Raw genomic sequence first — 15,281 nt, 5'->3', positions numbered from 1 at the left:
CAGAGGAACCCTATGGGTCCTAGCAGTACTTATGGGGCAGCGCTATGGGTCACAGCCCTAGTTATGGGTCAGAGGAGCCCTATGGGTCCCAGCTCTCTTTATGGGTCTGTGCTATGGGTCCCAGCCCTACTTATGGGTCAGAGGAACCCTATGGGTCCCAGCTGTAGTTATGGGTCACGGGTCCCAGTGGTACTTATGGGGCAGTGCTATGGGTCCAGCTGCGCTTAATGGGACATTGCTATGTATCGCAGCTGTAGTTATGGGTCAGAGGAACCCTATGGGTCCCAGCAGTACTTATGGGTCGGCGCTATGGGTCCAGCCCCATAGCTCTGCCCCATTGCTGCCCCACAGCCCCCCTTTGTGGTGACCCTGGACGAGCTGGAGCTCATCCACTTCGAGCGGGTGCAGTTCCACCTCAAGAACTTCGACATGGTTCTGGTCTACAAGGACTACGGGCGCAAGGTGACCATGATCAACGCCATCCCCGTCGCCTCCCTCGACCCCATCAAGGAGTGGCTCAAGTAGGGGGCGCTATGGGGCTGGGACCCACACATCCATCCCCATTGGTTCCCCATGGACCAATCATCTCCATTGTCCCATCCCCATGGACCAATCCCCGTCATCTCCATCACATCCATCCCCATTGGTTCCCTATGGACCAATTGCATCCATCCTCATCCCCTCTGCCCCATGGATCCATCCCCATTGGTTCCTCAGGGACCAATCATCTCCATTGTCCCATCCCCATGGACCAATCCCCGTCATCTCCATCATCTCCATCCCCATTGGTTCCCCATGGACCAATCGCATCCATCCTCATCCCCTCTGCCCCATGGATCCATCCCCATTGGTTCCTCAGGGACCAATCATCTCCATTGTCCCATCCCCATGGACCAATCCCCATCAACTCCAACACCTCCATCCCCATTGGTTCCCCATGGACCAATCGCATCCATCCCCATCCGCTCAGCCCCATGGATCCATCCCCATTGGTTCCCCATGGACCAATCATCTCCATTGTCCCATCCCCATGGACCAATCCCCATCATCTCCATCACCTCCATCCCCATTGGTTCCCTATGGACCAATCACCTCCCTCATCCCATCTCCATCATCTCCTTCATCCCATCCCTATGGACCAATCACCTCCATCCCCATTGGTTCCCTATGGACCAATCACCTCCATCTCCACCCCCCCCCATGATCAACGCCATCCCCGTCGCCTCCCTCGACCCCATCAAGGAGTGGCTCAAGTAGGGGGCGCTATGGGGCTGGGACCCACACATCCATCCCCATTGGTTCCCTAGGGACCAATCATCTCCATTGTCCCATCCCCATGGACCAATCCCCGTCTTCTCCATCACATCCATCCCCATTGGTTCCCCATGGACCAATCGCATCCATCCTCATCCCCTCTGCCCCATGGATCCATCCCCATTGGTTCCCCATGGACCAATCATCTCCATTGTCCCATCCCCATGGACCAATCCCCATCTTCTCCATCACCTCCATCCCCATTGGTTCCCCATGGACCAATCGCATCCATCCTCATCCCCTCTGCCCCATGGATCCATCCCCATTGGTTCCCCATGGACCAATCACCTCCATCATCCCATCTCCATCATCTCCTTCATCCCATCCCTATGGACCAATCACCTCCATCCCCATTGGTTCCCCATGGACCAATCGCATCCATCCCCATCCGCTCTGCCCCATGGATCCATCCCCATTGGTTCCCCATGGACCAATCACCTCCATCCCCATTGGTTCCCTATGGACCAATCACCTCCATCTCCACCCCCCCCCCCATGATCAACGCCATCCCCGTCGCCTCCCTCGACCCCATCAAGGAGTGGCTCAAGTAGGGGGCGCTATGGGGCTGGGACCCACACATCCATCCCCATTGGTTCCCTAGGGACCAATCATCTCCATTGTCCCATCCCCATGGACCAATCCCCGTCATCTCCATCATCTCCATCCCCATTGGTTCCCTATGGACCAATCGCATCCATCCTCATCCCCTCTGCCCCATGGATCCATCCCCATTAGTTCCCCAGGGACCAATCATCTCCATTGTCCCATCCCCATGGACCAATCCCCGTCATCTCCATCATCTCCATCCCCATTGGTTCCCCATGGACCAATCGCATCCATCCTCATCCCCTCTGCCCCATGGATCCATCCCCATTGGTTCCCTATGGACCAATCACCTCCCTCATCCCATCTCCATCATCTCCTTCATCCCATCCCTATGGACCAATCACCTCCATCCCCATTGGTTCCCTATGGACCAATCACCTCCATCCCCATTGGTTCCCTATGGACCAATCACCTCCATCTCCACCCCCCCCCATGATCAACGCCATCCCCGTCGCCTCCCTCGACCCCATCAAGGAGTGGCTCAAGTAGGGGGCGCTATGGGGCTGGGACCCACACATCCATCCCCATTGGTTCCCTAGGGACCAATCATCTCCATTGTCCCATCCCCATGGACCAATCCCCGTCATCTCCATCATCTCCATCCCCATTGGTTCCCTATGGACCAATCGCATCCATCCTCATCCCCTCTGCCCCATGGATCCATCCCCATTGGTTCCCCATGGACCAATCACCTCCATCATCCCATCTCCATCATCTCCTTCATCCCATCCCTATGGACCAATCACCTCCATCCCCATTGGTTCCCCATGGACCAATCGCATCCATCCCCATCCGCTCAGCCCCATGGATCCATCCCCATTGGTTCCCTATGGACCAATCACCTCCCTCATCCCATCTCCATCATCTCCTTCATCCCATCCCTATGGACCAATCACCTCCATCCCCATTGGTTCCCTATGGACCAATCGCATCCATCCTCATCCCCTCTGCCCCATGGATCCATCCCCATTGGTTCCCTATGGACCAATCGCATCCATCCTCATCCCCTCTGCCCCATGGATCCATCCCCATTGGTTCCCTAGGGACCAATCGCATCCATCCTCATCCCCTCTGCCCCATGGATCCATCCCCATTGGTTCCCTATGGACCAATCACCTCCCTCATCCCATCTCCATCATCTCCTTCATCCCATCCCTATGGACCAATCACCTCCATCCCCATTGGTTCCCCATGGACCAATCGCATCCATCCCCATCCGCTCTGCCCCATGGATCCATCCCCATTGGTTCCCCATGGACCAATCACCTCCATCCCCATTGGTTCCCTATGGACCAATCGCCTCCATCCCCATTGGTTCCCTATGGACCAATCACCTCCATCTCCACCCCCCCCCCCCATGATCAACGCCATCCCCGTCGCCTCCCTCGACCCCATCAAGGAGTGGCTCAAGTAGGGGGCGCTATGGGGCTGGGACCCACACATCCATCCCCATTGGTTCCCTAGGGACCAATCATCTCCATTGTCCCATCCCCATGGACCAATCCCCGTCATCTCCATCACATCCATCCCCATTGGTTCCCCATGGACCAATCGCATCCATCCTCATCCCCTCTGCCCCATGGATCCATCCCCATTGGTTCCCTAGGGACCAATCATCTCCATTGTCCCATCCCCATGGACCAATCCCCGTCATCTCCATCATCTCCATCCCCATTGGTTCCCCATGGACCAATCGCATCCATCCTCATCCCCTCTGCCCCATGGATCCATCCCCATTGGTTCCCCAGGGACCAATCATCTCCATTGTCCCATCCCCATGGACCAATCCCCGTCATCTCCATCACCTCCATCCCCATTGGTTCCCTATGGACCAATCACCTCCCTCATCCCATCTCCATCATCTCCTTCATCCCATCCCTATGGACCAATCACCTCCATCCCCATTGGTTCCCTATGGACCAATCGCCTCCATCCCCATTGGTTCCCTATGGACCAATCACCTCCATCTCCACCCCCCCCCCCTGATCAACGCCATCCCCGTCGCCTCCCTCGACCCCATCAAGGAGTGGCTCAAGTAGGGGGCGCTATGGGGCTGGGACCCACACATCCATCCCCATTGGTTCCCCAGGGACCAATCATCTCCATTGTCCCATCCCCATGGACCAATCCCCGTCATCTCCATCATCTCCATCCCCATTGGTTCCCTATGGACCAATCACCTCCCTCATCCCATCTCCATCATCTCCTTCATCCCATCCCTATGGACCAATCACCTCCATCCCCCCGTCCCCATCCCCCCCCTTTACCCCCCTTAACCCCCAATTCACGCTGTATTTTTCTCCCCTCCCCCACCCCTCCCCTCCCCCCTTTCTTATTCCCCCACCCCCCATCCCCCCCTTAACCCCCCTATTTCCCCACCCCCTCCCCCACCCCCCTCCCCCATTCCCCCCCCTCCCCCCCATTTCCCCCCTTTAACCCCCCTATTTCCCCCTCCCCACCCCTCCCCCATTCCTCCCCTCCCCCACCCCCTCCCCCCATTTCCCCCCATTTCCCTCCCAATTTCCCCCCATTTCCCCCCTTAACCCCCATATTTCCCCCTCCCCCACCCCCCTCCCCCCCACACTCCCCCCTATTTCCCCCCATTCCCCCCTAAACCCCCATATTTCCCCCCTCACCCCCCATTTCCCCCTATTCCCCCCCTTAACCCCCCTATTCCCCCCACCCCAACATTTCTCCCCCATTTCCCCCCTTAACCCCCCAATTCCCCCCCATTTCCCCCCCATTTCCCCCCATTTCCCCCCCAATTCCCCTTCCCCCACCCCTCCCCCATTTCCCCTCCCCCACCCCCTCCCATTTCCCCCCCATTCCCCCCTAAACCCCCCAACTCCCCCTCCCCCACCCCTCCCCCACCCCCCTCCCCCATTCCCCCCCCTCCCCCCATTTCCCCCCTTAACCCCCCATCTCCCCTCCCCCACCCCCTCCCATTTCCCCCCTATTTCCCCCATTCCCCCCTAAACCCCCCAACTCCCCCTCCCCCACCCCTCCCCCATTCCTCCCCTCCCCCACCCCCTCCCCCATTTCCCCCCTATTTCCCCCTAATTTCCCCCATTCCCCCTAATTTCTCCCCCTTAACCCCCATATTTCCCCCTCCCCCACCCCTCCCCCCATTTCCCCTCCCCCCCCCAGCTCCTGTGACCTCAAGTACACGGAGGGGGTGCAGTCCCTCAACTGGACCAAGATCATGAAAACCATCGTGGACGACCCCGAGGGCTTCTTCGAGCAGGGGGGGTGGAGCTTCCTGGAGCCAGAGGGGGAGGTACCCGCCCGCCCCACACCTGCGCCCCATAGACACGCATACGGACACATAGAGACCCCATAGAGATCCATAGAGAACCATAGGGACACATAGAGACCCATAGAGACACATAGAGACACATAGGGACACATAGGGAGCCATAGGGACCCATAGGGACACATAGAGACACATAGAGACACATAGAGACCCATAGGGACCCATAGGGACCCATAGAGATCCATAGAGACCCATAGGGACCCATAGGGAACCATAGGGACACATAGGGACACATAGAGACACATAGAAACCCCATAGGGACCCATAGGGACCCATAGGGAACCATAGGGACCCATAGGGACACATAGAGACCCATAGACACTCATAGAGAGTCCATACAGACCCATAGAGATCCATAGACACCCCATAGACACCCATAGAGACCCATAGAGACCCATAGAGACCCCATAGGGACACATAGGGACCCATAGAGACCCCATAGGGACCCATAGAGATCCATAGAGACCCATAGACACTCATAGAGACCCATAGGGGCACATAGAGACCCATAGGGACACATAGAGACCCCATAGGGACCCACACACACCCCATAGGGACCCATAGAGACCCATACAGACCCATAGGGACACATAGGGACCCATAGAGACCCATAGGGACCCCATAGAGACCCATTGAGACCCCATACAGACACATAGAGACCCCACACACACCCCATAGAGACCCATAGACACCCCATAAAGACCCCATAGGGACCCATAGAGAGCCCATAGAGAGCCCATAGACACCCATAGACACCCCATAGACACTCATAGAGACCCATAGGGACACATAGAGACCCCATAGAGACCCCATAGGGACCCCATTGACACCCCATAGGGACCCCATTGACACCCCATAGGGACCCCATAGAGACCCCATAGGGACCCCATTGACACCCCATAGGGACCCCATAGCCCCATAGAAAGCCCAGAGACACCCCATGGCTGACCCATAGATACACACCCCAGAGACACCCCCACTGCCCCCCCATTGCTGCCCCATTGCTGCCCCATTGCTCCCCCATTGCCACCCCATTGCTGCCCCATTGCCACCCCATTGCTGCCCCATTGCTCACCCATTGCCACCCCATTGCTCCCCCATTGCCGCCCCATTGCTGCCCCATTGCCGCCCCATTGCTGCCCCATTGCCGCCCCATTGCTGCCCCATTGCTGCCCCATTGCTGTCCCATTGCTTCCCCATTGCTGTCCCATTGCTTCCCCATTGCTGCCCCATTGCTGCCCCATTGCTGCCCCATTCCTGCCCCATTGCTCCCCCATTGCTGCCCCATTGCCACCCCATTGCTGCCCCATTGCTCCCCCATTGCTCCCCCATTGCCACCCCATTGCCGCCCCATTGCTGCCCCATTGCCACCCCATTGCTCCCCCATTGCTGCCCCATTGCTGCCCCATTGCTGCCCCATTGCTCCCCCATTGCCACCCCATTGCTGCCCCATTGCTCCCCCATTGCCGCCCCATTGCCCCCCCATTGCTGCCCCATTGCCGCCCCATCGCTGCCCCATTGCCACCCCATTGCTGCCCCATTGCTCCCCCAGTGCTCCCCCATTGCTGCCCCATTGCCCCCCCATTGCCTCCCCATTGCTGCCCCATTGCTCCCCCATTGCCGCCCCATTGCCACCCCATTGCTGCCCCATTGCTGCCCCATTGCTCCCCCATTGCCGCCCCATTGCTGCCCCATTGCCGCCCCATTGCTGCCCCATTGCTGCCCCATTGCTGCCCCAGTGCTGCCCCATCGCTCCCCCATTGCCTCCCCATTGCCGCCCCATTGCTGCCCCATTGCCACCCCATTGCTCCCCCATTGCTGCCCCATTGCTGCCCCATTGCTGCCCCATTGCTGCCCCATTGCTCCCCCATTGCCACCCCATTGCCGCCCCATTGCTCCCCCATTGCCACCCCATTGCCGCCCCATTGCTGCCCCATTGCCGCCCCATTGCTGCCCCATTGCCACCCCATTGCCGCCCCATTGCTGCCCCATTGCTGCCCTATTGCTGCCCCATTGCTGCCCCATTGCCACCCCATTGCCGCCCCATTGCTGCCCCATTGCTCCCCCATTGCCCCATTGCCACCCCCCATTGCTCCCCCATTGCTGCCCCCTTGCCCCCCCTTTTCTGCCGCATTGCCACCCCATTGCTGCCCCATTGCTGCCCCATTGCTGCCCCATTGCTCCCCCATTGCTCCCCCATTGCCACCCCATTGCCGCCCCATTGCCACCCCATTGCTGCCCCATTGCCACCCCATTGCTCCCCCATTGCCACCCCATTGCTCCCCCATTGCTGCCCCATTGCCACCCCATTGCCGCCCCATTGCTGCCCCATTGCCACCCCATTGCCGCCCCATTGCTGCCCCATTGCTGCCCCATTGCTGCCCCATTGCTGCCCCATTGCCACCCCATTGCCGCCCCATTGCTGCCCCATTGCTCCCCCATTGCCGCCCCATTGCTGCCCCATTGCCACCCCATTGCTCCCCCATTGCTGCCCCATTGCTGCCCCATTGCTCCCCCATTGCTGCCCCATTGCCACCCCATTGCTGCCCCATTGCCCCCCCATTGCTCTCCCCCATTGCCCCCCCATTGCTCTCCCCATTGCCACCCCATTGCTCCCCCATTGCCTCCCCATTGCTGCCCCATTGCCCCCCCATTGCTTGCCCCCATTGCCACCCCATTGCTCCCCCATTGCCACCCCATTGCCACCCCATTGCTGCCCCATTGCCCCCCCCCATTGCTGCCCCATTGCTGCCCCATTGCTCCCCCCCCTGCCGCCCCATTGCTGCCCCATTGGCCCCCCATTGCTGCCCCATTGCTGCCCCATTGCTCCCCCATTGCTGCCCCATTGCTGCCCCATTGCCGCCCCATTGCCGCCCCATTGATCCCCCATTGCTGCCCCATTGCTGCCCCATTGCTGCCCCATTGCTGCCCCATTGCCCCCCCACTGCGCCCCCATTGCCACCCCATTGCTGCCCCATTGCTGCCCCATTGCCACCCCATTGCCGCCCCATTGCTGCCCCATTGCTCCCCCATTGCTGCCCCATTGCCGCCCCATTGCCCCCCCATTGCCACCCCATTGCTCCCCCATTGCTGCCCCATAGCAACCCCATTGCTGCCCCATAGCAACGCCACAGGCACCCCATTGCTGCCCCATTGCCACCCCATTGCTCCCCCATTGCCACCCCATTGCCGCCCCATTGCTGCCCCATTGCTGCCCCACGGCCGCCCCCCAGGGCAGCGACGCCGACGTGGGCGAATCGGAGTCGGAGATGGAGGACGAGACCTTCAACCCCTCCGAGGAGGACTACGAGGAGGAGGAGGAGGACAGCGACGAAGACTACTCCTCCGAGGCCGAGGAGTCAGGTACCGGGCGCTATGGGGCGCTATGGGGTGTCTATGGGGGGCTATGGGGTGTCTATGGGGCGCTATGGGGTGTCTATGGGGGCCTATGGGGCGCTATGGGGTGTCTATGGGGGGCTATGGGGGTCTATGGGGTGTCTATGGGGGGCTATGGGGGGGCTATGGGGGTCTATGGGGGGTCTATGGGGTGTCTATGGGGGTCTATGGGGGGTCTATGGGGGTCTATGGGGTGTCTATGGGGGTCTATGGGGGGCTATGGGGGGCTATGGGGGTCTATGGGGGGGCTATGGGGGTCTATGGGGGTCTATGGGGGTCTATTGGGGTCTGTGGGGTGTCTATGGGGGGGATATGGGGCGCTATGGGGTGTCTATGGGGGTCTATGGGGTGTCTATGGGGGGCTATGGGGGTCTATGGGGTGTCTATGGGGGGCTATGGGGGGGCTATGGGGGTCTATGGGGGGTCTATGGGGGTCTATGGGGGTCTATGGGGGGTCTATGGGGGGTCTATGGGGGGTCTATGGGGGTCTATGGGGGGTCTATGGGGGTCTATGGGGGGTCTATGGGGGTCTATGGGGGGTCTATGGGGGTCTATGGGGGTCTATGGGGTTTCTATGGGGGTCTATGGGGGGTATGAGGGGTCTATGGGGTGTCTGGGGGGTCTATGGGGGTCTATGGGTGTCTATGGGTGTCTATGGGGTGTCTATGGGGGGATATGGGGGGGCTATGGGGGTCTATGGGGGGGCTATGGGGTGCCTAGGGGGGTCTATGGGTGTCTATGGGGTGTCTATGGGTGTCTGTGGGGTGTCTATGGGGCGCTATGGGGTGTCTATGGGGGTCTATGGGGGTCTGTGGGGTGTCTGTGGGGGGTCTATGGGGGTCTATGGGGTTTCTGTGGGGGTCTGTGGGGGGGATATGGGGGGTCTATGGGGTGTCTAGGGGGCTCTATGGGCATCTATGGGGCTCTATGGGGTGTCTATGGGTGTCTATGGGGTCTCTATGGGGATCTATGGGGCTCTATAGGGGCTCTGTGGGGGCTCTATGGCTTGCTATGTGTCTCTATGTGTCTCTATGGGGTCTCTATGGGTCTCTATGGGTCTCTATGGGTCCCTATGGGCCTCTATGGGTCTCTATGGGTCCCTATGGGTCCCTATGGGCCTCTATGGGTCTCTATGGGTCTCTATGGGTCCCTATGGGTCTCTATGGGTCTCTATGGGTCTCTATGGGTCTCTATGGGTCTCTATGGGTCTCTATGGGTCCCTATGGGTCCCCAGCCCCCTTTCTGCCCCCCATCCCAGAGTATTCCAAGGAGTCCTTGGGCAGCGAAGAGGAGAGCGGCAAAGACTGGGATGAGCTGGAAGAGGAGGCCCGCAAAGGTGGGGCCCATAGGGGGCTATGGGGGGCAATGGGGTCAATGGGAGTCAATGGGGGGCTATGGGGGGCTATGGGGTCAATGGGGGGCAATGGGGTCAATGGGAGTCAATGGGGGGCAATGGGAGTCAATGGGAGTCAATGGGGGGTCAATGGGAGTCAATGGGGGGCTATGGGGGGCTATGGGGTCAATGGGAGTCAATGGGGGGCAATGGGGGTCAATGGGAGTCAATGGGGGGCAATGGGGGGCTATGGGGGGCTATGGGGTCAATGGGAGTCAATGGGGGGCAATGGGAGTCAATGGGGGTCAATGGGAGTCAATGGGGAGCCATTGGGGTCAATGGGAGTCAATGGGGGGCAATGGGAGTCAATGGGGACCCATTGGGGTCAGTGGGGGGCAATGGGGGGCAATGGGAGTCAATGGGGCCCATAGGGGGCAATGGGAGTCAATGGGGGGCCCATAGGGGGCAATGGGGGGCAATGGGGTCAATGGGAGTCAATGGGGGGCAATGGGGGGTCAATGGGGTCAATGGGGTCATGGGGGGTGGGGGGCAATGGGGGTCAATGGGGGGCCATTGGGGATCAATGGGAGTCAATGGGGGGAATTGGAGTCAATGGGGGGCCATTGGGGTCAATGGGAGTCAATGGGGGGCTATGGGGGGCAATGGGGTCAATTGGGGTCAATGGGAGTCAATGGGGGGCAATGGGGTCAATGGGGCCCATAGGGGGCAATGGGGGGTGATGGGGGGCAATGGGAGTCAATGGGGGGCCATTGGGGTCAATGGGAGTCAATGGGGGGCAATGGGGTCAATGGGGCCCATAGGGGGCAATGGGGGGTGATGGGGGGCAATGGGAGTCAATGGGGGGCCATTGGGGTCAATGGGAGTCAATGGGGGCAATGGGGTCCATAGGGGTCAATGGGGTCAATGGGGGGCCATTGGGGTCAATGGAGAGCCATTGGGGGCAATGGGGGGCAATGGGGTCATGGGGACCCATAGGGGGCAATGGGGGGTGATGGGGGGCAATGGGAGTCAATGGGGGGCCATTGGGGGCAATGGGAGTCAATGGGGGCAATGGGGACCCATAGGGGTCAATGGGGTCAATGGGGGGCCATTGGGGTCAATGGAGAGCCATTGGGGGCAATGGGGGGCAATGGGGTCGATGGGGACCCATAGGGGGCAGTGGGGTCAATGGGGGGCCATTGGGGTCAATGGGGACCCATAGGGGTAAATGGGGTCAATGGGGGGCCATTGGGGTCAATGGGGGGCAATGGGGAGCCATTGGGGTCAATGGGGCCCATAGGGTGCAATGGGGCCCATAAGGGGTCAGTGGGGACCCATTGGGGTCAATGAGACCCCATTGATGCCCCATTGACCCCCATTGCCCCCCATTGCCCCCCATTGCCCCCCATTGACCCCATTGACCCCCATTGACCCCCATTGACCCCATTGCCCCCCATTGACCCACATTGCCCCCCATTACCCCCTATGGGTCCCCATTGACCCCATTGCCCTCTATGGGTCTCCATTGACCCCAATGGGTCCCTATTGGCCCCATTGACCCCCATTGACTCCCATTGACTCCCATTGACCCCAATGGGTCCCTATTGGCCCCATTGCGCCCCATTGCCCCCCATTGCCCCCCACTGACCCCCCTGCCCCACTGCAGCCGACCGCGAGAGCCAATACGAGGAGGAGGAGGAGCGCGGGCGCGGGCGCAAGAGGAAGGCGCCGGGGGGGCGCCGCGGGAGCCACCGCCCCCCACCGGGGCCCCCCAAGAAGAAGAGGAAGTGAAGGAGCCCCCCCCACAACTTGGGGGTCAATGGGGGCCCATTGGGGTCAATGGGGACCCATTGGGCTCCGTTGGGGTCCATTGGGGTCAATGGGGTCCCATTGGGGTCAATGGGAGGGGGAAAAAGGGGGGGGGGAATTGGGGGGGAGGGAGGAGGGGTCCTCTCCTCAAAATTTGGGAGATTTCCGTGAAATTTGGGGTGTTTCCCGTGAAATTTTGGGGGTTTTCTGCAAAATTCTGAGATTTTTGTGAAAATTTCGAGGTTTTTTTGAGATTTTGATGGTTTTCCCATGAAATTTTGGAGGGTTTTCCTCAAAATTTTGAGATTTCATTGACATTTGGGGCGTTTCCCGTGAAATTTGGGGGAATTTCTGCAAAATTCTGAGATTTTTGTGAAAATTTTGAGTTTTCCTGGAAATTTTGATGGTTTTCCTGGGAAATTTTGGAGGGTTTTCCTCAAAATTTTGGGATTCCATCAGAATTCAGAGATTTCCTTGAAAAATTTGGAGATTTCCTTGAAAAATTTGGAGATTTTTTTGAAAAGGTTGGGGTTTTCCCTGAAATTTTGGGGATTTCCTTGAAATTTTCAAGTTGTTTTGTGAAATTTTGGAGGGTTTCCTCAAAATTCTGAGATTTTTGTGGAAATTTGGAGCTTTCCTTGAAATGTCAGTGTTTTCTCGTGAAATTCTGAAGGTTTTCCTCAAAATCCTGAGATTTTTGTGAAAATTTAGAGTTTTCCTTGAAATTTGGATGGTTTTCCCGTGAAATTTGGTTTTTCCTCAAAATTCTGAATTTCCTTGAAATTTGGATTTTTCCTCTGTGAAATTTTTGAGGTTTTTTGTTGAGATTCTGAGGTACCCACAAAAATTTGGGGATTTTCCTTGAAATTTTGATGGTTTTCCCAGAGATTTTGGAGGTTTTCCTCAAAATTCTGAGATTTCCTTGAAAATTTAGAGTTTTCTTTGAAATGTTGATGGTTTCCCCATGAAATTTTGGAGGTTTTCCTTGGAATTTGGGGGATTTCCTTGAAAAAGAGATTTCCTTGGAATTTTGAAGCTTTTCCTTGAAATGTTGATGTTTTACAGTGAAATTTTGATGGTTTTCCTTGAAATTTTGGAGGGTTTCCTCGAAAGTTGAAGATTTTCTTGAAATGTTGCAGGTTTTCCTTGAAATTTCGTTTTTTTTCTCGAAAATCCGCTGTTTCCCTTGAAATGTTGATGGTTTTCCATCAAATTTTGGAGGGTTTCCTCAAAATTCTGAGATTTCCTCAGAATTTTGACAGTTTTCCTTGAAATGCTTGGATTTTGCCTCAAAATTTGGTGTTTTCCTTGGGAATTCCGATGGTTTTCCTCAAAATTTTGGAGGTTTTCCGCAAAATTTGGAGATCTCTTTGAAATTTTGACTTTTCCCTCGGCCTTTTGGCGGTTTTCCTTGAAATTTGGGGGATTTCCTGAAAATTTGAAGTTTTCCCCTTGATTTTTTTTGGATTTCCTGAAATTTTGAAGTTTTTCCCTCAGAATTCTGGGTTATTCCGTAAAAAATGGAGCTTTTCCTTGCAATTTTGCAGTTTCCTTGAGTTTTGGGGGGATTTCATCAAAATTTGGGGGTTTCCCTCAAAATTTTTGGCAATTTCCTCAAAATCTGGGGCATTTCCTCAAAATCTGGAGGTTTTCCTTGAAATTTCATCGTTTTCCGTGAAAAATTCAGGAGTTTTCTCAAATTCCACCTTTTTCCCTCAAAATTTGAAGGTTTTCTCTCAAATCCCGCGATTTCCCTTCAAAATTTCACGTTTTCCCCCCAAATTTCCCCTTTTTCCTCCAAATTTGCTCATTTCTGAAGGGGACCCCAAATCCCCCCCTTTTTGCCCCCCCAACCCCCTTTTGGACCCCAAACCCCCCTTTTTGGACCCCAAAACCCCTCTTTTTTGACCCCAAACTCCTCTTTTTTGACCCAAAACCCCTCTTTTTTGACCCAAAATCCCCCCCCGTTTTTTGACCCAAAATCCCCCTTTCTGACCCCAAAATCCCCCCCCCCCTTTTTTTATTGTTGAGCTCTATTTATCGGCTATGGGGCCCCCCCCTTTGCGTTGGGACCCCCCCCATTGTGTCCCATAGGATCCCATTGGGTCCCATAGGGTCCCATTGGGTCCCATTGGGTTCCATTGGGTCCCATAGGGTGCCATTGGGTCCCATAGGGTCCCATTGGGTCCCTTTGAGTCCCATAGGGTCCCATTGGGGTCCATTGGGTGCCATTGGGGTCCATTGGGTCCCATAGGGTCCCATAGGGTGCCATTGGGTCCCATAGGGTCCCATTGGGGTCCATAGGGTGCCATTGGGGTCCATTGGGTGCCATTGGGTCCCATTGGGTCCCATTGGGGTCAATAGGGTCCCATTGGGTGCCTTTGGGGTCCATAGGGTCCCATTGGGTGCATTGGGTCCCATAGGGTCCCATTGGGTGCCATTGGGTCCCATTGAGGTCCCATTGGGTCCATAGGGTCCCATAGGGTCCCATTGGGTGCCATTGGGTCCCATAGGGTCCCATTGGGTCCATAGGGTCCCATAGGGTCCCATTGGGTGCCATTGGGTCCCATTGAGGTCCCATTGGGTCCATAGGGTCCCATAGGGTCCCATTGGGTGCCATTGGGTCCCATAGGGTCCCATTGGGTCCATAGGGTCCCATTGGGTGCCATTGGGTCCCATAGGGTCCCATTGGGTGCCATTGGGTCCCATTGAGGTCCCATTGGGTCCATAGGGTCCCATTGGGTCCCATTGAGGTCCCATTGGGTGCCATTGGGGCCCTTCTTTTCCAGGCACTAAATAAAGGCAAAACTGGGTTTTTTTAAGGGTTTTGGCTGAAAATGGTGATTTTGGGGGGTCAAAAGGGGGGGAAATGGGGTGAAAATGAGGGGAATTGGGTAAAAATGGGGGGAAATGGGGTGAAAATGGGGGGAATTGGGTAAAAATGGGGGAAATGGGGTGAAAATGGGGGGAATTGGGTAAAAATGGGGGGAATTGGGTAAAAATGGGGGGAAATGGGGGAAAATGGGGGAAAATGGGGGAAAATGGGGTGAAATGGGGGAAATGGGGTGAAAATGGGGGGAAATGGGAAAAAATGGGGGGAAATGGGGTGAAAATGGGGGAAAATGGGGGGAAAAAATGGGGGGAAAATGGGGGGAAAATGGGGGAAAATGGGGGGAAATGGGGGGAAAATGGGGGAAATGGGGTGAAAATGGGGGGAATTGGGTAAAAATGGGGGAAATGGGGTGAAAATGGGGGGAAACGGGAAAAAATGGGGGGAAATGGGGTGAAAATGGGGGGAAATGGGGTGAAAATGGGGGAAATGGGGTGAAAATGGGGGAAATGGGGGGAAATGGGGGAATTGGGTAAAAATGGGGGAAATGGGGTGAAAATGGGGGAATTGGGTAAAAATGAGGGAAATGGGGTGAAAATGGGGGAAAATGGGCAAAAATGGGGGGAAATGGGGGGAAAATGGGGTGGGGTGAAAATGGGGGAATTGGGTAAAAATGGGGG

General features: G+C 56.8%; 1 protein-coding gene across 1 annotated transcript in view; it reads left to right on the top strand.

The window, feature by feature from the left end:
* Positions 1–11,760, top strand: part of SUPT16H (SPT16 homolog, facilitates chromatin remodeling subunit) — a gene marked incomplete at its 5' end in the record, with an annotated part of 44,898 nt that extends 33,138 nt beyond the window's left edge. The window contains 5 exons of the mRNA XM_057414790.1: positions 352–521; positions 5,068–5,197; positions 8,467–8,596; positions 9,888–9,965; positions 11,629–11,760. Coding sequence (XP_057270773.1) covers positions 352–521; positions 5,068–5,197; positions 8,467–8,596; positions 9,888–9,965; positions 11,629–11,753 — 633 coding nt within the window. The remainder of the gene's footprint in view (positions 1–351; positions 522–5,067; positions 5,198–8,466; positions 8,597–9,887; positions 9,966–11,628) is intronic.
* Positions 11,761–15,281: the final 3,521 nt, after the last annotated feature.

This window comes from Pezoporus wallicus, unplaced genomic scaffold (assembly GCF_028554395.1).
Source record: "Pezoporus wallicus isolate ANWC-B61680 ecotype Strahan unplaced genomic scaffold, APGP_CSIRO_Pwel_v1 contig_10710, whole genome shotgun sequence".
Taxonomy (NCBI): Eukaryota; Metazoa; Chordata; class Aves; order Psittaciformes; family Psittacidae; genus Pezoporus; species Pezoporus wallicus.
Note: the sequence above shows the minus strand (reverse complement) of the source record. Positions and strands in the feature narration are given on the sequence as shown.